The 26,324-nt window shown below is 38.9% G+C and overlaps 1 protein-coding gene across 1 annotated transcript in view; it reads left to right on the forward strand.

Annotated features, from left to right (window-relative positions):
* fat3b (FAT atypical cadherin 3b) overlaps positions 1-26,324 on the forward strand; it is an 85,866-nt gene that overhangs the window by 27,123 nt on the left and 32,419 nt on the right. The window contains exons 5-15 of the mRNA XM_065290711.2: positions 1,644-1,958; positions 2,855-3,065; positions 4,021-4,092; positions 4,647-4,777; positions 5,150-5,425; positions 9,346-9,556; positions 9,764-13,858; positions 14,375-14,571; positions 14,762-14,915; positions 15,834-16,067; positions 25,085-25,477. Coding sequence (XP_065146783.1) covers positions 1,644-1,958; positions 2,855-3,065; positions 4,021-4,092; positions 4,647-4,777; positions 5,150-5,425; positions 9,346-9,556; positions 9,764-13,858; positions 14,375-14,571; positions 14,762-14,915; positions 15,834-16,067; positions 25,085-25,477 — 6,289 coding nt within the window. The remainder of the gene's footprint in view (positions 1-1,643; positions 1,959-2,854; positions 3,066-4,020; positions 4,093-4,646; positions 4,778-5,149; positions 5,426-9,345; positions 9,557-9,763; positions 13,859-14,374; positions 14,572-14,761; positions 14,916-15,833; positions 16,068-25,084; positions 25,478-26,324) is intronic.

Consider the following 26,324-nt stretch of genomic DNA (forward strand, 5'->3'; position numbering starts at 1 on the left):
CAATTGTGACTTAAAATATAAAAGTATAAGCTAAAGTATCAAGTACTTAGGGTAAAGTCTCCTTCCACTTGAGCAATAGCAGGCAGCTGCAGAATCTCTTAAACCTAAATGAAATTAAATCCTAATTTCTAATTCTAATCGAATGACTTCAAGACTTCAGTCTCCTTAAAAAAGCTCAAGATATGTTTAGTGCCAAGGGAGGTCACAATAAATACTGACTGATGGCTGAAGAAGACATTTAGTTTCGAAAATAGATTTTTGAATTTTGTGTACATATTTCCTGTATTTTCAGTTTGTATCTTTTGCACAGTATTGTGCAAAAGTATATATTTTTGCACAATATTTTGCAAATATATAATATTTAGGGGTCCCTTGATAAAGGGTCATTATATGTGGGATGGGGGACCATATATTATAAAGTTTGAGAAAACATGTTATAGTATATCAACATATGCATAATACAGTAAATGACAGACATTAGAAAGCCAAAGCTAAGCACTTCCTAACTTCAAAACACGTGCGTGTGCCCAAATTTTTGTCTAGTCTAGTGAGCAGCCTTTAAATTACTTGATTGGTCAATGACGGCGGTACAGTACAGCCGATCGATAACATGGGTGTGGCTCCCCGTGACTGCCCTACATGCCCAGGGTGGAATCAAAGCCATTGATTTTATGTTCACAAAATGATGATTCACAGAGACTGTCAGTTTCAAAGTTCACATCTTACAAACTACTGCCTTCGAGAAAACTCCTCTGAGAACAGCCACAACATAAGGGTCCCCCAGTGCATGCCGGTGACAGTAGAACACCCCATTAAAGATTTACTTCATTGAGGCTTTCATGATCCGCTGAATATTGGTGTAATGGCCCAAGGCCCCTTCTTGTGTCTGATCAGTGACATCTACTCTCCGGGGACTTTAGTGTGCTTAAAAGAGTTAGATGAGATGGGTTTCTACTATATATGTTTGTAGTGGTGTGTTTGTCTGTTCGTTTAAAATTAATATGAGGAGCGACAGCCATTTTCGTTTTATGTATGGGCCGTGTTTTTTTAGTGTCGTGGAGAAACACATGAAAGTCCTTCTCCATATCATTTAGGTCTTCAGATCTTTTTTCTCAGTTCTTCTGTGGTGGAATGAGCCACAAACTTCAAACCCATCTGCTGAGACCATTACATCGTTCACGAAACAACTGAAATGCATCAATGTGCACTCAGCTATACCGCGACCATAAAAGATCTTCCTATTTCATCTATTTCAACTGTCCTCTTTCATTTGCTTCAACCATTCCTTCTACTTTAGCTTTCAACTTACTCTTGGAACATGGCTGTGTGATATACTTCAGATATCGTGGCACTTACTTGAAAAAGTGCTTGTGATGTTACTTTTTCGTAAGTCGCCGCGGATACATCGCATGATGAATGACTCTATGTAAATGTAATGTAAATCTGATCACTTAAGTTAAAGCCTGCCTCCGAATAAGCTGCATGATCTGAGATATCATTCATAAACTGTGTCAGAGTTCCACACAAGTTTACTTTATAACAAACCGCTTACGTTAAGTAAGAGAAATATTAATAAAGATGCTTGTTTTAGTTATTATAAAGGGTAGTACTGAGTCTTCAGTGTATTTTCTCTATGCGTTTAGGTTACTGTTATGGATGGAGCTGGTATCTTCAGGCAATCCACTGTCTGGGTGATAGTCCATGTCCTGGACGAGAATGACAATACACCAGAGTTCTCAGACTCTTTATACCGGATAAGCCTTCCAGATCGGGACCGTAACAAACGAGGTGACCCCGTATACAGAGTGTTCGCCCACGATCGTGATGAAGGGTCAAACGCAGACCTCACGTACAGCATTGTGGATGGAAATGATGACGGCAAATTCTTTATCGATGCCAAGACAGCCATGGTGTTTTCCAAAAAGATGGTCTCAGCCGGTAGCTACGATATCCTTACGGTAAGCTACCAGATTGTCCCATACAAAAGCATATGGCTCTTAAAGGGACATTCCACTTTTTTTTAACAAAAAATGCTCATTTTCCAGCTCCCCTAGAATTAAACATTTGATTCTTACAGTTTTGAAATCCATTCAGCTGATCTCTGGGTCTGGCGCTAGCACTTTTAGCATAGCTTAGCACAATCCATTGAATCTGATTAGACCATTAGCATCGCACAAAAAAACCCTAAAGAGTTTCAATATTTTTCCTATTTAAAACTTGACTCTTCTGTAGTTACATCGAGTACTAAGACCCACAGAAAATTAAAAGCTGTGATTTTCTAGGCAGATATGGCTAGGAACTATACTCTCAAACTGGCGTAATAATCAAAGACTTTGCTGATGTAACATGGCTGCAGCAGGCGTAGTGATATTACGCACTGCCCGAAAATAGTCCTCTGCCATTGAACGTAACCAAGGGGACTATTTTCGGGCAGTGCGTAATATCACTATGACTATTTTTAGTGTGATGCTAATGGTCTAATCGGAATCAATGGATTGTGCTAAGCTATGCTAAAAGTGCTAGCGCCAGACATGGAGATCAGCTGAATGGATTCCAAAACGGTAAGAATCAAATGTTTAACTCTAGGGGAGTTGGAAAAGAGCATATTTAAAAAAAAAGTGAAACAATAACAGGGAAAGGGAAAAACAATACCTAGGTATGCATCTTGAGAAAAAGCAATGGCACTGATATATGTAAGGTATGTCAGTGCTAGATGTTTTAAGATTAATGCAGCTCAAACATGCATTTTAATCTGGGACCAGTCTGGGAAACGCTCCATAATGTTATTTTGACGTGCAACGTCAGCTGCGCAATATATATTTTTTCCTGTTCATATGCTCTCTGCCCTGCTCAGATAAAAGCCGTTGACAATGGGACCCCTCAGAAGTGGTCGACGGCCCGTCTGCGTGTTGAATGGATTCGAAAGCCCTTGCCTTCGCTACGCGCCCTTCGATTTACAGCGCCTGTTTACAACTTCACCGTGACCGAAAACGCCAAAGTGTACGAGTCAGTTGGAGTGGTATCGGTTCGACAAACAGAAACTCCTTTGTGGTTTGATATCATTGGTGAGCATCAGTGTTGTGTTTTTAATGATATTACATTTATTTACAAGAGGCACTTTTACCCAAAGCAGCTTACAGTTCATGAAGCATTGTATAACAGCTCACATAACGCACACTGTTTCTCTCATGCAAAGCATTCTGGGAACCAGAAATCATCATCAACCTTTTTCAGTTTTTTTGCTTCAGATTTTGTTTCCCAGAATGCTTTGCTTGATGCTGTTATTTTAGTTTTACTTTGTAAAGACAAAGTCTATTTTAGTTGCCTCAAAAAAGCAATGCGCCTACAATGCGACTGAACACACCTCATTTTCAGACCGGAACACCCATGGGCGCACAAATTTTGCGCAAATGCATTTGCTATTTAAACAACGTGGCGCTAAATGTGAAAATTATAATTGTGGTGGGTTAACACTAGCAAAAGACACTTGCGTCGGGCATTGCGCTGCATTGTGCCGCATTGCGCCGGGAGTATGATAATGCCCTTTAGGTTTAATTGGTTGGCATTGTTAGTGTAATGAGCTACAGAAACCCCTGCCGTATTATGTATAACTAATTGAAATTCACCAAAATTACCAATATTACTAAGGTTGCATAAGTTTATTGTAGTTGTAGGTTGCTTTAAATAACAGCAATGACTTACTCCGTTTGCTCTTTGCTTTGAACCCTTGTGCATATTTATTATTTATTACATTCTGCTCAAAGTTGTAGAAGATATATGTCAAAATAATGTGCAAATACATATCAAGTCATTTTCACTAGTTTGGATTTGCATTGTGCTGTCCAGTGCAATGGGTACCTTATGCTTATTTATTTATTTCATATGAGAAATACAAATGAAACATTTTGAAAGCATTTCCACTGTTCTTGTTTCTGCTATGATCTCAGTTTGATCTCTGCATAAAATCCATATTTATTTTTGTCTTTCTTTCTACATTCATCCGGATCGCTCCCTGTGAAGGTGGAAGAACATCGCGCGAGATGTTTTATATTCCTCAGAGCTCCTGTGGTGGAAACTGTTCATCTGACAGCGGTAAGCTAACTGTCTGTCAGCATTTTGTATTTATTTTAGTGAGTGCCAAGGGTCGGCTGGTTTATCAGATATTTTTACATACCCGCTTTAAAAGCTCCCGTGCCTTGGGGCAAACGTGAAACGCTCAATCCTGCAAACCCGTTGAGTGCTGAGATACTTTCAGGAGTGGGGGTCTTCTGATCTCAGCTAAGTGCAGTGGAAATTGAGTGGAATTGGAACAGATGCATGCAATGAATACTAAAAACGCTCCGTAAGTTTGCCCTTATCCTTCAGAACGGACCTGAATTAATGATTCGTGAATGTGCCATGAAGAGGCTTGAACCTGCCACAGATGTTTGTGGGAGTCGAAGATAAGAGACCCGAGGCTGATGGGAGAGATCCCAACATAAAGCGGTTGATGTTTCGAAAGCGTAAAACTTAGATGAATCGGAGGAAAATGTGGAAAACATATTTCTCGCCGGATTGCCGAACCGCGTGACAGTTTGATTTGTGAAATGTGCACCTTGATACTTTCTAATTCAGTTCAACCTAACTCTGTCCTCTTGGTGTAATAGGTAATGGCCCGTTTGACATTCAAAAAGGGATTGGGACTATAATAATAGCCAGACCACTGGATGCTGAAACTCAGTCCCTTTACAACATGACAGTACAGGTGTCGGATGGGACAAACACAGCAACCACACAGGTATATCATTAGTTGTGCAAACATCCAAAGCATTTTACCTAACAGATGTTACAAGGCATCAAACTGTGCGTGAAACTTTTCCCCTGAATATTCTTGGCAGCTGCTCCCGAAATATCCAAGGGGAAAATGGCATATCTCTGGATTTTAAGCAGTCTGTCAACCCTTATCTAATTTTACCAAAATCCGTTTGTAATATGAAAGGGATATATCTATGCAAGCTATCACCAAATGTGTCTTCAGGGGTATCAGGGTCCTGATAATTCTAGTGTCCTAGAAACCCACATTGTATTGTCATCACTAAAGTACCTTATTACATGAAATGCACATGACCATGCAAAACTAAAAATGACTCCCCGTTATCCGTTTCTGTAGATTTACATAAAGGTTTTGGACAGCAATGACAATGCTCCCGTGTTCTCTGAGCGTCTGTATCAAGTCTCACTGTCTGAGGATACGCTGACAGACACTGAGGTCCTCCGCGTCCGTGCCAGAGACCTGGACGACAGAGCCAAGCTGAGTTACTCTATTCACAGCAGCGTGGATCCGGCGAGCATGAGGATGTTTAGGATCAATCCTGGCACTGGCGTCTTGTACACAGCAGATCGACTAGACTACGAAACGCGCGCTCAGCACATCCTTACAGTCATGGTGAGAAACATCACATTTGTCAAGTGAAGTGGTTTCGGTATCATTTTTCTCGTGTGTGGCAGGACGACTGTGTCTCTAGTAAGATTTACAATGCTTAACAAGGCCCACAATTAATATAGATGGCCATTAAACACAGAAAATAAATACTGTGAATATATATATATATATATATATATATATATATATATATATAAGAAAATAGATAGGTATATGATGCAACATTACTTTGGTTGATGCAATATAGAGAACTGATGTTGCACATCTGCAAGCCTTTAAGTAATGTGTGCAAAAATATTAAGATTAAAACAGCAAAATTTTATGAAAAATTTGTCAGTATAAAATATACATGTAATTTAGAGCTACATTAATAAAAGTACATTTTTATGCATCTGTACAGAGGTTGTAGTATAGATAGATAAGTAGGAACTGGTAGGAACGTGCTGGAAATAAGATCTTTTCGTCTCAGACGTTTCTCCGTCACTGCATCGATTAGATGAAATGAAGAGTAAATGAAGTTTTATGCTTCTTAATTTTTTCTCCTAAGAAAGTCACAAGTAATCTCACATGTCTCCTCTGGAGTTTAAGAAGATCTCAACAATGTTACACACACTGCCAGGATAATTAATTGGATTGTGAAAAATGGGTGTTGCATATCAATATGGAGCCAGGAGAGGTTGAAAGGGGAGGGTTTGAGAGAGGAATTGGCAAAGAGGGAAAGTAAAGGAAAGTCGTTTCAGAGGCGAGTGCAAGTTATTGCATTTTGATTAAAGATTCCCAAGATAAATTTGTTTTTATTTATTTTTTTGGTTGAAATAACATGCACCTATGAATCACGCACAGTAAGACCAGGAACACACAAAAAGTAAATAAGGTCATTTTTTGTTTAACGTTGACTTAAAATAAAACTTTAATTAAGAAACTCAATAAGCCTCCTGAGCTGTGAAAGAGCAAACCCTGAAATGCAATAAATTTTCCTCGGGTCGGCTTCATGCTTGAGTCAAATAAGATTTGCAGAGTGTAACAGTTTATATACTTTGATATACTTTGTTAGACACTTTACTTTTGTTATTATAGTTAATGCCTTAGCTAACATATAAAGGTCATTGTGCATTGACTAGTTTTACCAGATGTATGTTGAAGTTAGACTTAATGAAGATTAATAAATTCTGTAGTGCAGCTTTTTGTTAATTTTTGACTAAGGTACATTGTCAGTAAAATATATTAAAAAATTATTGTTACTGGGTTAGGTTAAGGCAGTACCCTTTAAAAATGTCCTAATATGTAAACTGTAAAAAAAGGCAACATGAAGTTAAAGGAACACGCCCACATTTTGGGAATTTAGCTTATTCACCGTATGCCCCAGAGTTAGATAAGTCCATACATACCTTTCTCATATCCGTGCGTGCTGTAACTCTGTCTGACGCAGCCCCCGCTAGCTTAGCTTAGCACAAAGACTGGAAGTGAATGGCTTCAGCTAGCAAACTGCTCCTAATAAGTGACAAAATAAAAATCAAAACATTTCCTATTTATGTGTTGTGATTTGTATAGTCACATTGTGTACAAATAACAAGGTCATATGAGACATAGCCATCTTTCAAAAGTAAACATACTGGGAACTATATTCTCAGAAGGTGAAGCACTGCTACTGGGCGGAGTGATTTGCTTGCAGCACCCAAGAAGCCCCCTGGTGATGAGCAGAGAGTTAGATCAAATCAAGTAGCAGTGCTTTGCCTTCTGAGAATATAGTTCCCGTTATTTTGTCACTTATTGGGAGCAGTATGCTCGCTGGAGCCATTCACTTCCAGTCTTTGTTCTAAGCTAAGCTAGCAGGGGGTGCGTAAGACAGAGTTACAGCATGCACAGAGATGAGAAAGGTATGTATGGACTTATCTAACTCTGGGGGATACGTTGAATAAGCTAAGGCTTTGTTTACATTAATGCGTTTATCCTTTAAAACGCGTTACTTTTGCTACGTTTACGCCTTTCATCTACACTACATCACCGTTTTCGACCCTCATAAACGGATTCGTTCGCAAACGCTGCAGACCCTGTTTTAGTTTGAGAACTCAGACGTTGCTCTGAGTGTAAATGAACGTAGACGGAGTCTTACGTAAACGAACAGCTGATGTTAACATGACAGCGCATCATTTTCAAAGTAAAAATTATTTTATTAATGTAAATGTTGGTTTGCAACGGAGGTTTTGCCAAAAATAGTAAACATCTACCAACCAGCTATTATAAACGCTATATCGGATTGTTTTAACATGTATCCTTATAGATAATGTCTGTTTTATATTAATGTTTGAGTATTGTTGGGTTAAATGTGTTTATGTTTTGTTTAAATTTAGTTAGCTTACTAAAGATAGACTGTAATTTTAAACGCCATATAGGCGTTGCAAAGGCCAATATGACGGGAGAATTGTAATGGGTCAGACATTATTTTCCAGTTTAATGTAAGTTTTGTTTGCTACTTTAAAATGAATTTCGTTTCAGATAATTTGTCTCTTAATTTGAATCGATGTTTTGTTTATAAGTTTTGTGAATATAAATTAATAAAAACAATAAACCCAACGTCATTAATATATAATGCTCGTTTAGGCGCTTGCGCTTTTAGCTATTTCTGTGTTGCTAGCGGAGGACGTGCACGGACCTTGCACAATTATAAAAATTAATGCAATAAGCATTTCTGGTAGGCTAAATTAATACTTCACCTTTTACTATGTTTGATTGAAGTTTGCATTTGCTAAAATTTATTTTTGCTTCAAGTTCGCTACTGTTTAGTACTGTTCACTTGAATGCTTTCTTTTTAAATCATAAAGACCTTTCTGTTTAGTTATAAAATCAAAATTAACCTATTAATCATATTAATATGTTGTAGGGGGGAGCTAGAACAGTATAAGTGTTTATGTTTTGTTTAAATTTAGTTAGCTTACGAAAGATAGACTGTAATTTTAAATGCCATAGGCGTTGTAAAGGCCAATATGAAGGCAGAATTGTTGTAGGGGGGAGATAGAACAGTATAAGACTTTCCCAAACACATTTTTATAGGTTAAAAAATAGTGTCTGTTATAGTTGCCAGCAAAGGACCCAGGTATGAATTTTTGTCAATATCGCACACCCCTAGGCTGCGTAAACGCGCAGGTAAGCTATTATTAGAGTAATAAGTTATTTTACACTTTTATGCGCATGCCCAGTTACATGATTGGTCATGTTTCATGCGTTTATGGTGGTGTATAGTGTGGATGAAGATTCTTTTTAAAATGCCAGTATAAACGAGGATCGTTTTCATTTTAAAATGCCGTTTTAAAACGCAAATGCTCTAATGTAAACATGGCCTAAATTCCCCAAATCTGGGCGTGTTCCTTTAAAACAACTTGGTTTTGCAAGTCAATTCAACCTACTATTTTAAGTTTTTACCTGTGATAAGTTGAAATTGTTTAAATTCACCCAAAAATGAAAATTCTATCATAATTTACCCCCATGTGTTGTAACAAGTTTGTGTAAATGCCTTTGTTCTGATGAACACAAAGGAAGAAATGTTGAGGGATGTTTGTAACCAAATCGATCAGAGGCCCCATTGACTTCCATTGTATTCTTTTTTTCCTACAATGGAAGTCTATGGGGCCTCTGATCGGTTTGCTTACAAACATTACTCAAAATATCTTCCCTTGAAGACAACATTTTTTATACAGGTTTGTAACAACATGAGAGATTTTTATGTGAACTATCTCTTTAAGCGATAAATCAAACCTTGTTGTAAAGCGTTAACAACTTATTTCTTCTATGTCTGCCCACTTTTCTTCTTTCAATCTTTTTCACTTTGTGCTTAATTCCTCACAAATAATTTTCATTCTGAACCTTGCCACACTATTAGTTTCTCTCTTCAGATCTGTCGCTTTCTCTCTTCTGCTATGTTGTAGGTGAAAGATCAAGAATTTCCCTATTACAGAGACTTGACACGGATTATTGTGGCTTTGGAGGACGCCAATGATCAGCCTCCCACTTTCACTCGCACACTTTATGATGGTAGTGTGTTTGAATCGACCTCACCTGGAACATCAGCTTTGCAAGTGTTCGCACTAGACAGAGACTCGGGCAGAAACGGGGAGATTGTCTACTCGGTTGATGCTGGTAAATGCCGTGCTCTTAAATATATTACAGTCCCTGCTAACATTTCCATTGTTCGGGCGATTTCAATAAAACGAATTCAGTATGATGCATAAGCTTATTCTTTTTTTAAATGTCACACGTCTTAAGATTGATCTAACATTTGTTACTTACCTGAAATGCCTTTTCTCATCATAAAAATGACAAGTGTCATTTTGTTTCTGTGTCTAGGGAACACAGGAGGCATTTTTGGAATAGATCCACTATCTGGCATCATTTCAGTGGCCAGAGAGCTGGACCATACGACTGTCGGCTTTTATACCCTCACTGTAAGAGCCACAGATGGAGGTACTCCATCGTTAAGTAGCACCACCTCTGCAAGGATTGCCATTTTTTTGTCGGATTTCTCCAGCCCAAAGTTTGCCCAGCGCGAATATCAAGCTGAGATCAGCGAAAACGTGGCTGTCGGAAGTTTTGTCATAATGATCTGCGCAACTAGCCGATCCATGCTAATTTATGACATCGCACGAGGGAATGATGAAAAGAGGTTTAAAATAAATCGTTACACCGGTGTTATCACCACACAGCAAGATTTTGACTTTGAAATGACCTCTTCTTACATGCTGTCTATTCGGGCCATTAACATGGCTGGAATTGCCTCAAGTGTCAATGTGAGCATCCAGGTAGTTGATGAAAATGACAATCCTCCAGTTTTTCAGAAGGTTAAATATACAGGGACCATTAGTGAGGCAGCACCCATCAATAGCGTGGTTATGAGCGAGGATGGAAGTCCGCTGGTAATTAAAGCTACCGATGCTGACAAGAACCAAAATGCCATTTTGGTTTTCCAGATTGTGGAAGATACGGCCAAATTGATCTTTACTGTGGATTCTGGAACCGGCTCTGTCAGAACCATTGCTAAGCTGGACTATGAAACATCCAGTGTGTTTTATTTCTCTGTTAATGTTAGGGACAGTGGTAAGCCTCAGCTAACAGCAGAGATGCCAGCCAAGGTCGTGATCAAAGTTGTGAACATCAATGACTCTCCCCCACGGTTTTCACAAGAAGCTTATGACACCATCTTGCTGCTGCCAACATACATTGGAGTCGAGGCTTTGAGAGTAGAGGCCACCGATCCAGACATGACCACTGATCTGACATATTCCTTAGCTGAAGGCAACCTAGAGCACTTTGCAATTGATCCATCTTCAGGCATTATTACAGTCAAAAACAGTAAACTTTCCAAAGATCGTTATCGTTTCAGTATAAAGGTGTCAGATGGGCGTTACTTTTCCACAGCAGTTGTGACCGTGTTAGTTAAGGAAGCTATGGACAGTGGCCTCCTTTTTAGTCCATCATCGTACTCCTCTTCTGTATGGGAAAACAGTGTGAACATTACAATAGTCAGTATTGTAAATGCTGTTGGAAACCGCCTAAATGAACCATTAAAGTACTTTCTTTTGAATGCAGGGACACGCTTTACAATTCAGCCCACATCAGGGGTCATTCAAACCACAGGAGTCCCTTTTGATCGAGAACAACAGGAATTGTACGAGCTTGTGGTGGAGGCACGCAGAGAATACGACCAACTGCGAGTTGCTAGAGTAACCGTGACAGTAGAGATTGAGGATGTTAATGACAATGCTCCTGATTTTGTGGGCCTTCCGTATTATGCTGCTGTGCAGGTTGATGGAGAGCCCGGGTCATCCATTTTCCAAGTTTCTGCAAGAGATATGGACAAAGGGATAAATGGAGCTGTGTATTATGAGCTCAGAGAAGAGCACCCGCATTTTGAGGTAAACAGACTCACTGGCGAGCTTACACTTAAACGGGCTTTCGATGCAGACTTGTCTAATGTTGAATACCCATTGGTCGTCTTTGCGCGTGATGCAGGTTATCCCTCCCTTTTCACTGCTGCCGAGCTTCCGGTAAAAGTTGTGAACAAGGCCATGCCTGTGTTTGACAAGCCCTTTTATGGCATATCAGTAAGAGAGAACATTGCAGTATCCACTTCCATTTTATGCATCAATGCCACCAGCCCAGAGGGTCAAAATATCATATACACTATTGTGGATGGAGACGCTTCCATTCAGTTCGACATCGGCTTTGACAGTGGTGTGATTAGTGTTATTTATGCTTTGGACTATGAGACCACACCATACTACAGGCTAACGGTCAGGTCTGTGGACACTCGGACAGGAGCTAGATCTGAAGTAGACATGGACATTGTTGTGGTAGACGTAAATGACAATGCCCCTATATTTCGAAATGACTCATACACAGCCACTTTGGCAGAGAATTCAATGATCGGGACCTCTGTGATACAGCTGTTGGCAACAGACCTTGACTCTGAAAATAATAATGTGATTAGTTATCAGATCCTCTCTGATGCTCTGAACAGCACAGACTACTTCCACATAGACAGCAGTAGTGGACTCGTGTCAACAGCTCGTCTTTTGGATTACGAACTCACTCAGCGCTACAAATTTATGGTTAGGGCAACAGACAATGGTTCCCCAGCCCAGAGCAGCGAGGTCACAGTTAACGTCTTGTTGAATGATGTGAATGACAACCCACCGTCCTTCAGCCAACCACTTTATGAGGCTTTCGTGAGTGAACTAGCTCCCAGAGGGCACATTGTGACATGTGTCCAAGCTTCAGATGCAGACAGCTCAGATGCAGAGAGATTGAGATACAGCATACTCTCTGGAGATGAGAAAATGAACTTTTTGATAGACTCCCAGACAGGCATCATCTTTTTGTCCAACCAGCGCAGACAGAACATGCGACTGGCATACACCCTCAATGTGTCCGTATCTGATGGGGTGTTCACGAACACCGCACAGGTGAACATTCGAGTCTTGGGGGCAAATCTTTATAGCCCTGTCTTTAGCCAAAGGTTTTACTTGGCCGAGGTCCTTGAGAATGTCCCTGCAGGGACCAAAGTTATACAGGTGCGTGCCACAGACGAGGACTCTGGGATTTTTGGTCAGATCACGTACTCTTTTATTAATGACCTTGGAAAGACTCAGTTTAACATTGGCACTGATGGTCTAATCACCACAGCTCAGAAACTTGACAGGGAGAACCCCATAAACAAAGACATTGTGTTAACCGTAATGGCTCTTGATGGAGGAGGAAGAGCGTCGTTTTGCACCGTTAGGGTGATTTTGACAGATGAAAATGATAATGCACCACGTTTTAGGGCTGTGGAGTACAGAGTTAGCATTAAGGCAAACGTGCCAATGGGATCGTTGGTAACTCAAATCCAAGCTCAGGACCCAGATGACGGTGACAATGGTAGAGTTAGCTACTCCTTGTATAGTGAGGCGAGGCTTCCTTTAGTGGACGTGCTTGAAATTGAGCCTGACAGTGGCTGGATGGTCACAAAAGGAAGCATGGCTCACCTCCGAGGGACAGTTCTTTCGTTTTTTGTGAAAGCTACTGATGGAGGGACCCCAGCCAAACATTCCCTTGTGTCCGCATTTATTCATGTCCTACCACCTGATGCTAATTTGCCCTCCTTCACCCAGCCCCAGTACTCCTACACAGTCCCAGAAGACATGTCTGTCGGGACAGCCTTGGGGTCGGTGTACCTGAGTCCAGGTCAGACTGGTTCTTTTGCAGTGGTCTGTGGAGAAACTGCGGAGAGCAACCAAGGTGGAACTTTTATGATGGAGAAAGAAACCGGACTTCTAAGGCTTGTCAATCCCCTGGATTATGAGCTTATCAACATCTACCGCTTCAAAGTTTCAGCCACCATGAGGCAGGCACTGGTTGAATCAATGTCTGTAGTAGACGTAGAAGTAAAAATTCTTGATGTAAATGACAACAAACCGACTTTTGAAACCAGTTCCTATGTCGCAATGGTAATGGAGGGTATGCCAAGGGGCACACGGGTCATTCAGGTGCGAGCTCTTGATCCAGATTGGGGTGCTAATGGACAGGTTAATTACAGCCTTGGCCCGACCCTAAACCAAGAGCAGGAAAAGGCTGGTGGATCTAAATCTATCACTGGTGCCATGTTTGCTATCGATAGCAAGACAGGTTGGATAACCACTCTTGGTGATCTGGACCATGAGATGTGTCCATCTTACACATTCAGTGTAGTGGCATCTGATCTAGGCGAGGGCATGTCACTTTCCTCCACAGCTGTAGTAACTGTTGCAATAGCAGACGTCAATGACAACCCCCCTACCTTCGAGAGGGAATACTACAGGGGTGCCGTGAGAGAGAGCGATCCATTGGGCGAGGTGGTGTCGGTGTTGAGCACCCGTGACGGGGACAGCTCTGATCAGAATCGGCTGGTCAGCTTCCATATCACAGGTAAGTATTAAAATAGGCCACTAGAGGATGATTTATGGCTTGTGGAGGCGCTCCGGGAAAGATAATCACATTGAAAGGGTTTAATTTAATGAACTAAGCGTGCAAAAGCTATATGAGTAAAGAGCCATCTGCTTTATGTGTCACATTACTTTGTTAAAAGCCCATCTGGGGATGTGAGCAGATTGGGCGCATTGTTAAAATTAAACTCCAGTTTATTGTTTCACATGCCAGTAACTCGGCATACTTTTTATACAAAAGTGTTCCTAAGTGTGGGCTAGTTCACTTAGCATACTTAGTCCAAACGTGCGCATTACCATTCATCTTAATTTATGCTCAATTTATAAGATATAAAATGTTTGTTTCGCTCAAAACAGAGCACAACAAAATGTACTTAACACAGTAATGTGTTCAGAGGAATGGAATGCTAAATTTTTTGGTCTCTTTGCACGGCATCACAAAGGAATACAAAGATAGTTCTCTCATTTATCAGAGTTTCATGACAATCTTTTTAATCAGGAGGAAACCCCAAGGGGGAGTTCGGTCTGGCTCCTATTCAGGGGGAGTGGAAGGTCTTCGTGAAGCGGCCTTTGGACAGAGAGGAGCAGGATCGATATCTGCTCAATATCACAGCCAGCGACGGCCTGTTTGTAACCCGCATAGGCGTTGAAGTCACTGTCATGGATGCCAATGACAACAGCCCCATCTGCAATCAGGTCTGTGCAATTGATTTTTTAGCCTGACATGTGTCATCTCATGAAGAGCAGATTAACAGCTACAACGTTTCATGCTTCGCATACTGACGCGAAAGTATTGACAGCCAAAATGCTTTGTATTAAGAAATCAGTCCTTCTTTTTGACATGACTGCAATAATAAATAAATTTAAAAACATCTTTATGTTTCAGGCTCAGTATGAGGCTTCATTTCCGGAAGACGTCGCCATTAATACGGCTATTTTGACAGTCGGAGCAAGAGATTTGGATAGTGGTGTCAATGCAGAAATTCAGTACTCTCTTTTTGGGATTGGTGTTGAAGATTTCTACATGGATGCAAATACAGGTATGACTGTCTTATTTATTTTCATTTTAAAAAGGTTAATTTTATTTTGTAAGTAATGCCAAATGCCTTTTTTAGAATTTGCACTTACAGCTTATCCCAGCATGACCAGCAAAGTTATCTTTTGATATACACTCACCTAAAGGATTATTAGGAACACCTGTGTAATTTTTCATTAATGCAATTATCTAATCAACCAATCACATGGCAGTTGTTTGAATGCAATCCCTTTATGACCACCATGTACCCATCCTCTGATGGCTACTTCCAGCAGGATAATGCACCATGTCACAAGGCTCGAATCCTTTCAAATTGGTTTCTTGAACATGACAATGAGTTCACTGCACTAAAATGGCCCCCACAGTCACCAGATCTCAACCCAATAGAGCATCTTTGGGATGTGGTGGAATGGGAGCTTCGTGCCCTGGATGTGCATCCCACAAATCTCCATCAACTGAAAGATGCTATCCTATCAATATGGCCCAACATTCCTAAAGAATGCTTTCAGCACCTTGTTGAATCAATGCCACGTAGAATTAAGGCAGTTTTGAAGGCGAAACACAGTATTAGTATGGTGTTCCTAATAATCCTTTAGGTGAGTGTATAGCAGTCATCAAAGGCTTGACTAAATAAAACATTTATGACACAAAAATATTTAGTGGCATTGTCTATTATCATTTATTTATATCAATAGGTGTTTCAGAATAATGGTACAAAGGCTGGAATGGTCCCCTTTAAAAAGCGCCTAATATGTACCATGTGAGGTACTAATATGCACTCTTTAGGTACAAAGGTGCAGTTTTTTAATAGTGTACCGCCCCAGTGACTGTTGTACCTCTATTTCTGAGAGTGTACAATCGCCTATGGTTTTGATATCCAGCATGTGAAGTTCAAACTTGATTATGTCTCTGTTTATAAAAGGTGACCTGAAGACTGCTTCTCTACTGGACCGTGAAAGAACTGCAGGTTATAAGTTGATAGCCCAAGCTACAGATGGAGGAGGGCTGTTTTGTCGCTCTGAAATCTCTCTGACCATTCTGGATGTTAATGATAATGCGCCATCATTTTCCTTTACTCGGTTTATGGCAAGTGTATATGAAAGTGCAGCACCCAAGGCATTGATCACCCGTCTTCAGGCTAATGATCCAGATGAAGGTATTTCAGGCAAACGTCCATAAACATTTCCAATTGGAAGTTCTTGCATTCCTTGCAATAAAAAGTTCTTGTTTTGAAATATTTCGACTGTAAAACCTTTGTTTTATAGCGCAACATTATCATGTACGGATGAAAGATTTTTATGTTTTTAAATTTAGTGTAAGTATTTAAACGCATCTAATCCTCACATAAAATTTACAGTACATCAATTTACAGTATTTGTAGAATGGCACTGTAAGATAATTTCCTAAATAAGATAGCACCTCCCCAAAGGACACTGCATGGGGGCAAAGTGAGTGCGCGGGAAAAGCCACTCTCCAAAATTCACAGTGGACTTCCCACTGAGACACATTTGGGTTTCAAAGACACACCTTTAGGGTGTCATACATTTGTATTCTTTTCTCTAAAAGCAAACTGTATATGAAATGCTACATGCACAAAGAATCTAAAATCTGTATCTTATTTGTTTTCTATTGGAATGTCTCATTGCAAGTGGTTACAGGTCTCACTCATATAACAACAGAATTCAATGTTATGTGAAACTTCATTCAATGTTGATAGACACCTCCCTTTCTAAGCATAAACCAATCACCCACTGTATACAGATTAAGGACAGCCCTTAGTTTTACCAACAACCAATCAGTACCAAATTCCTATATGCTTTGTTCTCTGGTTATTTAAGGAGATGTGTAGAAGATTTAGGCGGGACCTTCAATATCGAGAAATGCACCCCCATGATGCTGTCCTGGCACAGCATCATGTATTGTTATTTTACTTTGAGGAATCTGTAAACAGATCTTCATTCGTACCAGGTATGCAATGGTTTTTCTTTTTATTCTTTCGTATTTTAATTGGATTGTAAATTGGCTTCTGAATTATGTTTTACCTACCTGGTTAATAAATTGTTATATTTGATTTTATTCTGTGTTGCTCGGTAAATGTTGACACTGCAAGTAATATCGTTGTATCCGTAGTTACCGTAAGGACTGAAATCAGGCTAGGATCGGCCCAAACCCAGTTAGATAGTGAATAATACATCAGCTGAGGATTTGTGAGATACGAATAGCAATTGGCGTTAGTTTAAGTGTACTTAGAAGCGTGGAGGCTGTGTTTCCGTTTAGAGTAACATTTCTGATTACTCTAAATAGGGTCAGCCTCAACCTCTGTTTATTTCACTGTTATTCTATTCATTAATCTTGATTAGAAATAATAATTGTAATAATTAAGTGTCACCTCTAAGGGGACTAAATAAAGTATGTTTAAAGTTGAGCACGCAGAAAGCGGCCGCTTAAGCGTATAGTCCAACCTCTGGCAGTGACCAACATTGATTCGCTTACGACCGTTGACCAGTATATTAATTATGAGGCCCGTACTAGGATCATGTGCGACTGTGAGAACCGAATGAACGAGTGTAATACCAGAGCTTTATCAGAATAATTAAACAAACATCCATCTAAATTCCGTAAGTTTTAAAAGTAATAATCAATCCGATTTGTAATATAATATAAACTAAATCTTTGTCTTTGGAGTCAGATTAGAGATAAATATACCTAAATTACGTAACGCCAAAACGTCAACTGCAAAGCGCCGGAAAAGACCGAACGCGCTATCAATCCTTCCCATGCGGTTTGGACTTCGCCATTGGGCCAAACGGATGGATGGGGGATATAATTTTCACCCCCTTACACTGGTCAACGGTCGTAAGCGAATCAATGTTGGTCACTGCCAGAGGTTGGACTATACGCTTAAGCGGCCGCTTTCTGCGTGCTCAACTTTAAACATACTTTATTTAGTCCCCTTAGAGGTGACACTTAATTATTACAATTATTATTTCTAATCAAGATTAATGAATAAAATAACAGTGAAATAAACAGAGGTTGAGGCTGACCCTATTTAGAGTAATCAGAAATGTTACTCTAAACGGAAACACAGCCTCCACGCTTCTAAGTACACTTAAACTAACGCCAATTGCTATTCGTATCTCACAAATCCTCAGCTGATGTATTATTCACTATCTAACTGGGTTTGGGCCGATCCTAGCCTGATTTCAGTCCTTACGGTAACTACGGATACAACGATATTACTTGCAGTGTCAACATTTACCGAGCAACACAGAATAAAATCAAATATAACAATTTATTAACCAGGTAGGTAAAACATAATTCAGAAGCCAATTTACAATCCAATTAAAATACGAAAGAATAAAAAGAAAAACCATTGCATACCTGGTACGAATGAAGATCTGTTTACAGATTCCTCAAAGTAAAATAACAATACATGATGCTGTGCCAGGACAGCATCATGGGGGTGCATTTCTCGATATTGAAAGTCCCGCCTAAATCTTCTACACATCTCCTTAAATAACCAGAGAACAAAGCATATAGGAATTTGGTACTGATTGGTTGTTGGTAAAACTAAGGGCTGTCCTTAATCTGTATACAGTGGGTGATTGGTTTATGCTTAGAAAGGGAGGTGTCTATCAACATTGAATGAAGTTTCACATAACATTGAATTCTGTTGTTATATGAGTGAGACCTGTAACCACTTGCAATGAGACATTCCAATAGAAAACAAATAAGATACAGATTTTAGATTCTTTGTGCATGTAGCATTTCATATACAGTTTGCTTTTAGAGAAAAGAATTCAAATGTATGACACCCTAAAGGTGTGTCTTTGAAACCCAAATGTGTCTCAGTGGGAAGTCCACTGTGAATCGTGGAGAGTGGCTTTTCCCGCGCACTCACTTTGCCCCCATGCAGTGTCCTTTGGGGAGGTGCTATCTTATTTAGGAAATTATCTTACAGCTCCGCCGCTTGATCATATCGGAGAACATAACAGTCCCGATGAGATCAACATACAGTAAGATGTTAGCTCTTGGTGGTGTCCAATCTCTGTAGTGTTCGTAGTGTTCAAGTTCAGTGTGTCAACCAAGGCCTGTGTGCTTTGTTCAATGAATGTCCCATTCTTTTGCGAAAAAACCACCTGTTTTTAGACGTTCTGTCCATTTGAAGAAAGTTGTCACCTCTGAACGGTGATCTCCTCTGATTTCAGACATCGTCAGGTGGGGATCATGTCATTGACAATACATCACTGTGTGAAACACCTGCACATCTTAAGGACCATTCATTGATTGAACATTGATCAATACTGATAGACTCAGCAACATTATCAATAGATTCATAGGGTAAACCATAAATAAAATAAATAAAAAACATAGCACATGATACCTTGATGTGGAAAGTGCAAGTGGTACGGTCTCACCAGGTCAAATATATCTGATCTATAAAATTACCAATGTTCTTTCCCACTGTTGTATTTGGAGTTTAGTTGAATTTAAATGTACTTGGTCTCTGGATATTGAAGAAGAAGATGCAAAAGATCAGGTTAAAACAACAATGCATAACATTGAGGTATGCATATTATAAAAATAAAACCCAGAAAATAAAATGTTAAAATAACCTTGAGATATGCATGTTACAGATTGTATGAAAATAAAACCCAGGAATGGTTAAAATGATCTTCAGGTATGCATATTATAGATTGTATGAAAATAAAACCCAGAAAATGTAAAAATAACCTTCTTCAGGTATGCATATTGGGTCATGTGAAAATAAAAGAAAATAAAAACCAGAAAGTGTTAAATAACATTCAGGTATGCATATATTGGGTCATGTAAAAAAAATAACGGAACATGTTAAAGTAAAATTTGGTAATGCATCTCATAGGGTGTATCAATAAACGTGATAGTAAAATATTGCTACAATAGATTTAGGTATGGGCATGGTAGACCATATATAATAATAATAATAATAATAAGCACATAATGTTGTAATCATACCATGCACACATCTATCATGAATGTTGAGGGAACTCTGAATTTTCTAATATAAGCACCTTGTAGGCCTAAGATTAACTTAGGATATGTTCAGAACATGTTGAGTCCATGAGCACAATTGAAGATTCAGAATCTCATGTTAGATTTCTATGTGTGCAGGTATGTGCCTATGTGTATATGTATCTGTATGTGAATGTGTATGTATAGTCCATACATTTGAAGATTTAGAATCTCAGATTTCAATGTGTTTGCGTGTATAAGTAGGTGTATGAGTGTAGAGATATGTGAATACTTATATAGGTGTGTATCTGATATGTCGGCTAAGTCACATTTGATATTAGGAGTTGAGATGTAAATGGTTTGATTGATTCTTGAAAATTGTTTGTGCTGTTGTTTAGTGATAAGTTGAGGATCAGGGCGCCAACTGGTCCTCACTTATGACAACAACAGTCAGATTATTGATTTGAGATTTAGACAGTAAGTTTGTTATTGCAATTAGAAACATAATCATCAAAGTGTGACTTTGCCATGTAAGTTTCTTATGAATGTTGTAGTTTTGCTAATATGGGTGTGAATGATATCACTTAGAATTTGTGTTGGATTAGATGTCCCTGTTTGTGTAACAGGAGAATGTTGATTTTAAATGTAATGTTAAGTTTGGAATATGTTGTGTGGTGTGTAGTGTTTATGTCTGGATAGTCTTTACGTCTATACCAGATGTGTTACGAGATTGTTTTAGTCAATGTGTGTGCTGTACAGTCAGTGTTTGTCTGAAAGATGGGTGGATTTTATATCTAACAATTAGTGTTGCAAATTTTGAGGCCATGTCTATTCATGATGGTATAGTGTAGTGAGGTGTAAAATGGCCTTTGAATGTCTTCGCACCCATCCTCAGTTTTCTAGAATGTTTTTTCTGCAGGGTTCGCTGTCTTTCATGTGGCCAGACATCTCTGGCCAGGATTTACAGCTTTCAACCTGATAAAAAGACAAACAGAGAAGCAGTTAGTTTTTAACCCTTTATGCAATTTGCATTAAGACATGCGGTACAATTTCTCCTTTTGGTGATCAGTCATTAGGGAATAGATGTACCATTGTCATATTATTTTGCAAATTTATTTTCAGAGATTAAATTAGCTTTACATCCTTTGGTCAGAGTTGTTTTTTTTTATTGACTACTGCTATTGCAGTGTAGTCCGACAGCATATTACTTTAAGCTGTGAAAGCATCTAAACCCTTGCTGTCTGCTGTGAGCATTCAAACTCCATTTCTGCTGGAGAACTTTTCCATAAGCTCAAATGGCTTCATTTTAAGTTGCTCAGTTCAGTCAGACCTGTGGGCAATTCATCAACTCATCACACCTTTGACTGCTTCAGATCTCTGACCCAAAAGGAATCTTTTGCTTGATGTGTTCAGCATTTATCATAGGTTTAGTTACCAAATGATTAAAATAGACCTCTGTATTGGATTAAAAAATGGGTTAAAGATTTCCAGTGAAGGAGATTTGGTTCACTATCATGAGTGTCACATTAATTTTGTGTGTTAAAACATGGCAGCACGTGACAGCGTACTCCGCTCCTTGACAAACTGGGTGGTGGACCAATTCTGTTAGTTTGGCCTGTGCAAGTTACTCCATATAGTATACATACATGTAATAAACCACATTTTACCATCTGAGGCCTGTTTGGCCATTACAATATAATGGATATTGCAACTTGATCACAATGTAGATTGTATTATATTAAAAACAGGATTAATTAAAAATACATTTGTTACTGATCTCTTAAGGATTACCAGACTGATGTTTGTGTGTCTGAATTTGCAAGATGTTCCTTTATCAATGTATTTGAATGTGAAAAGGTGTCAGCCCTGGACAGACTGGTGTGAGGCACAGATTTTCATTGGTTCATGCTAATGTATTCCTACAACAGTTTCAAGACTAAAAATTGTGTGGCCTTTCACATCTCTATAAAGCTGTACAAAACTGTCTTTAAACAATTTTCACAGACTCATAGGGAAAGACTAAGCCAAGAACTTTTAACAGTCCTGGTGTTTATCAAGTTCTTAAATAACACTTAGATTGATTTACAGAAGGAAAAATATGGTTACAGACAATTGTCTCTCTTAAAAACAATGTTCTCTCTTGGGAACAATGGATAGCCCGTTATCTGAGTGGGGGGTAAGCCCTTTCATCTCAGTTGGGTGTCTCACAGTGAGAGATAAGACCATTTGTGTTGGCCTAGAAAAACATTATATTTTCCTGCAACAATTTTAGATTTTGTTTAATTGTATCTCATCAATGGAGGAATACACTGAATGTGAAGTTTGTAATTGTAATATGACTTCCTGATTTCATCCTCATTCAGTCCAGAGTGATCTTTTAGAAGGCTCACTCACAACCTTGAATACAGTAGACTCCCCGGAGAGCTACCCTTGATAGTCAAACATTACATATCCATACAAATGGTAGATCTGCAGACAGATAGCTACCCTTGATTGTCAAACATCACATCTACATACAAATGCAGCATTTAAAAACCTTCCTATCTGTAAGCTTATCACATCTCAACTGTCCAAGTCCTCCTTTCACATGCAAACACATTAATTGCATTAGTTTAAATCATCCAACATCATTTTTTAATTGTTAAAGTTTGTTAGCTATCTTTTCTAGGTTGTGCATTTGCTGTCACAACAAAAACAATTGTGTAGAATTTGGTGATTTAAATTTAGATTCTAGATGTTTTCCTTGTTTGAGAATCAGAACAAATTTTGGATGATTTAACTCCAATGTGAGACGATCTTTTGTTTTCCGTAGGCATGTAAACAAAAGATCTTAACAGAGCAAAGCAATTCATTCTTCATTTAACATCACACAGCATTTCCTAATAATGTGGTTTCATTTCATTCTTAAAGCCCCACCGGATTTGATTTCCAGTCTAACATTAGGTATATTTACAACCTATTTAATAAATGTGGGATGTTTAAAACATTCCCTCAAACATTTTTAAAAGGCAAAGAAAAGATTGACTTACCACATCAGCTGAAGAAATAGAAGAAGTTCAAACCTTTAGCTCCATGAAAAGACTCTTATTCTCCAGGGATCGAATCAGTCGTACTTTGTACATTTTGATAAGATTTCCACTGGTTGAATATCACGTCCCGGGAATCACCACTTTGTAAGGGGGTGAAAATTATATCCCCCATCCATCCGTTTGGCCCAATGGCGAAGTCCAAACCGCATGGGAAGGATTGATAGCGCGTTCGGTCTTTTCCGGCGCTTTGCAGTTGACGTTTTGGCGTTACGTAATTTAGGTATATTTATCTCTAATCTGACTCCAAAGACAAAGATTTAGTTTATATTATATTACAAATCGGATTGATTATTACTTGTAAAACTTACGGAATTTAGATGGATGTTTGTTTAATTATTCTGATAAAGCTCTGGTATTACACTCGTTCATTCGGTTCTCACAGTCGCACATGATCCTAGTACGGGCCTCATAATTAATATACTGGTCAACGGTCGTAAGCGAATCAATGTTGGTCACTGCCAGAGGTTGGACTATACGCTTAAGCGGCCGCTTTCTGCGTGCTCAACTTTAAACATACTTTATTTAGTCCCCTTAGAGGTGACACTTAATTATTACAATTATTATTTCTAATCAAGATTAATGAATAGAATAACAGTGAAATAAACAGAGGTTGAGGCTGACCCTATTTAGAGTAATCAGAAATGTTACTCTAAACGGAAACACAGCCTCCACGCTTCTAAGTACACTTAAACTAACGCCAATTGCTATTCGTATCTCACAAATCCTCAGCTGATGTATTATTCACTATCTAACTGGGTTTGGGCCGATCCTAGCCTGATTTCAGTCCTTACGGTAACTACGGATACAACGATATTACTTGCAGTGTCAACATTTACCGAGCAACACAGAATAAAATCAAATATAACAATTTATTAACCAGGTAGGTAAAACATAATTCAGAAGCCAATTTACAATCCAATTAAAATACGAAAGAATAAAAAGAAAAACCATTGCATACCTGGTACGAATGAAGATCTGTTTACAGATTCCTCAAAGTAAAATAACAATACATGATGCTGTGCCAGGACAGCATCATGGGGGTGCATTTCTCGATATTGAAAGTCCCGCCTAAATCTTCTACACATCTCCTTAAATAACCAGAGAACAAAGCATATAGGAATTTGGTACTGATTGGTTGTTGGTAAAACTAAGGGCTGTCCTTAATCTGTATACAGTGGGTGATTGGTTTATGCTTAGAAAGGGAGGTGTCTATCAACATTGAATGAAGTTTCACATAACATTGAATTCTGTTGTTATATGAGTGAGACCTGTAACCACTTGCAATGAGACATTCCAATAGAAAACAAATAAGATACAGATTTTAGATTCTTTGTGCATGTAGCATTTCATATACAGTTTGCTTTTAGAGAAAAGAATACAAATGTATGACACCCTAAAGGTGTGTCTTTGAAACCCAAATGTGTCTCAGTGGGAAGTCCACTGTGAATCGTGGAGAGTGGCTTTTCCCGCGCACTCACTTTGCCCCCATGCAGTGTCCTTTGGGGAGGTGCTATCTTATTTAGGAAATTATCTTACACCAGTATATTAATTATGAGGCCCGTACTAGGATCATGTGCGACTGTGAGAACCGAATGAACGAGTGTAATACCAGAGCTTTATCAGAATAATTAAACAAACATCCATCTAAATTCCGTAAGTTTTAAAAGTAATAATCAATCCGATTTGTAATATAATATAAACTAAATCTTTGTCTTTGGAGTCAGATTAGAGATAAATATACCTAAATTACGTAACGCCAAAACGTCAACTGCAAAGCGCCGGAAAAGACCGAACGCGCTATCAATCCTTCCCATGCGGTTTGGACTTCGCCATTGGGCCAAACGGATGGATGGGGGATATAATTTTCACCCCCTTACAGCACACATGTGTTGAACATAATTTATATTTATGCATCTGGCAGATGCTTTTATCCAAAGCGACTTGCTATGCATTCAATCAATACATTTTTTATAAGCATGTGTGTTCAATGGGAATTGAACCGCCCTAAAAGAAGACATTGGCTGGCTTTTAAATAGTAAAGCATGGACTGAACTTCCTAAAGAATAATAGAACACTTCTTGTTCTCTCTCAGGTCTTAACAGGAAGATCATGTACTCACTTGTTGACTCTGCCGGTGGCATGTTTTCGATTGACCCGACCTCTGGTGTGGTGATCTTGGAAAGGTCTCTAGACAGAGAGGTGCAAGACTCGTATGAGGTCAGAATCAAGGCAGTCGATCGAGCAGGGGCCGCTGGCTCGCTCTCCACACAGGTGGATCTCACCATCATGGTGCTGGATGTAAACGACAACCCACCAGTGTTTCAGAAACAGGATTACATGGTCACAGTGCCCGAAGATGTTGCTAAAGGCACAGAAGTTGTGCGTGTCTTTGCCACAAGTGAAGATATTGGAGTTAATGCAGAAATCTACTATAGATTCCTGTCTGGAAATGAGCTGGGGAAGTTTTCTATTGATGATGCTACAGGTACGGTGGTTTTGATTGGTTTGGGTTTGAAAATGAATTATTGTGTTGTCACATAACTAAACATTTCACGAGCTTAATTGTTATTCAAACAGACAAAGGTAATTTATATTCCCTCACTTTGTAAGAAAGTCTATCTATTGTTGACAGGATGTTATGATTTGACAAACTGTGAGTTCGAGCTGCATAATATAAGTGCAACGATTGGGAAAATTTAGTTATGAATGCTTCATAACTCTTAGGATGGTGCTAACGCACAGAACGCATGAGTAAATTATTGAACGTCAGAGAGACCTTTGTCTTAAAAAAATGTGCCCAGTCAATGGAAAAGCTATTAAGCATCTCAGCATTTCTTTTTATTTCACCATTTATTTCAATGTTTTATCACTTCCCTTGTGTTTAATCTTAACAAAAGATTAAGTACTTTAGTTTAATCCACAATGTGTATTAATGGAGTTCATCCACCAATCATTTTTAAACTTTTTTTGTTGTTAAATACAACCGGAGATGCTAGCCTGAATTTTCATGCTGCTGTTTGAAAGTAGAAGATAAATAGGGGCCGTCAAAGTCATAAATGAATGACATGGGGCAGTTTCCCAAAACAGGGTTTAGATTTAGACAGGACTAGGCCTTAGTTATATATGACATTTAAGTAGTTTTTTACAAACATACTTTACAAAAAACATTACTGGTGTGCATCTAATTAAACAATGGCACTGATAAATGTTAAGATTTTATGACATTTTAATATCAGTGTAAGCTGTTTTTGGTTACCTGTCCCATAGTGAAGTTTATGAGGCAGTTTCCTGGACAGGATTTATCCAAGTCTCAGACAAAGTTACTGGGTTGA

The sequence above is a fragment of the Paramisgurnus dabryanus genome, chromosome 10 (assembly GCF_030506205.2).
Source record: "Paramisgurnus dabryanus chromosome 10, PD_genome_1.1, whole genome shotgun sequence".
NCBI lineage: Eukaryota > Metazoa > Chordata > Actinopteri > Cypriniformes > Cobitidae > Paramisgurnus > Paramisgurnus dabryanus.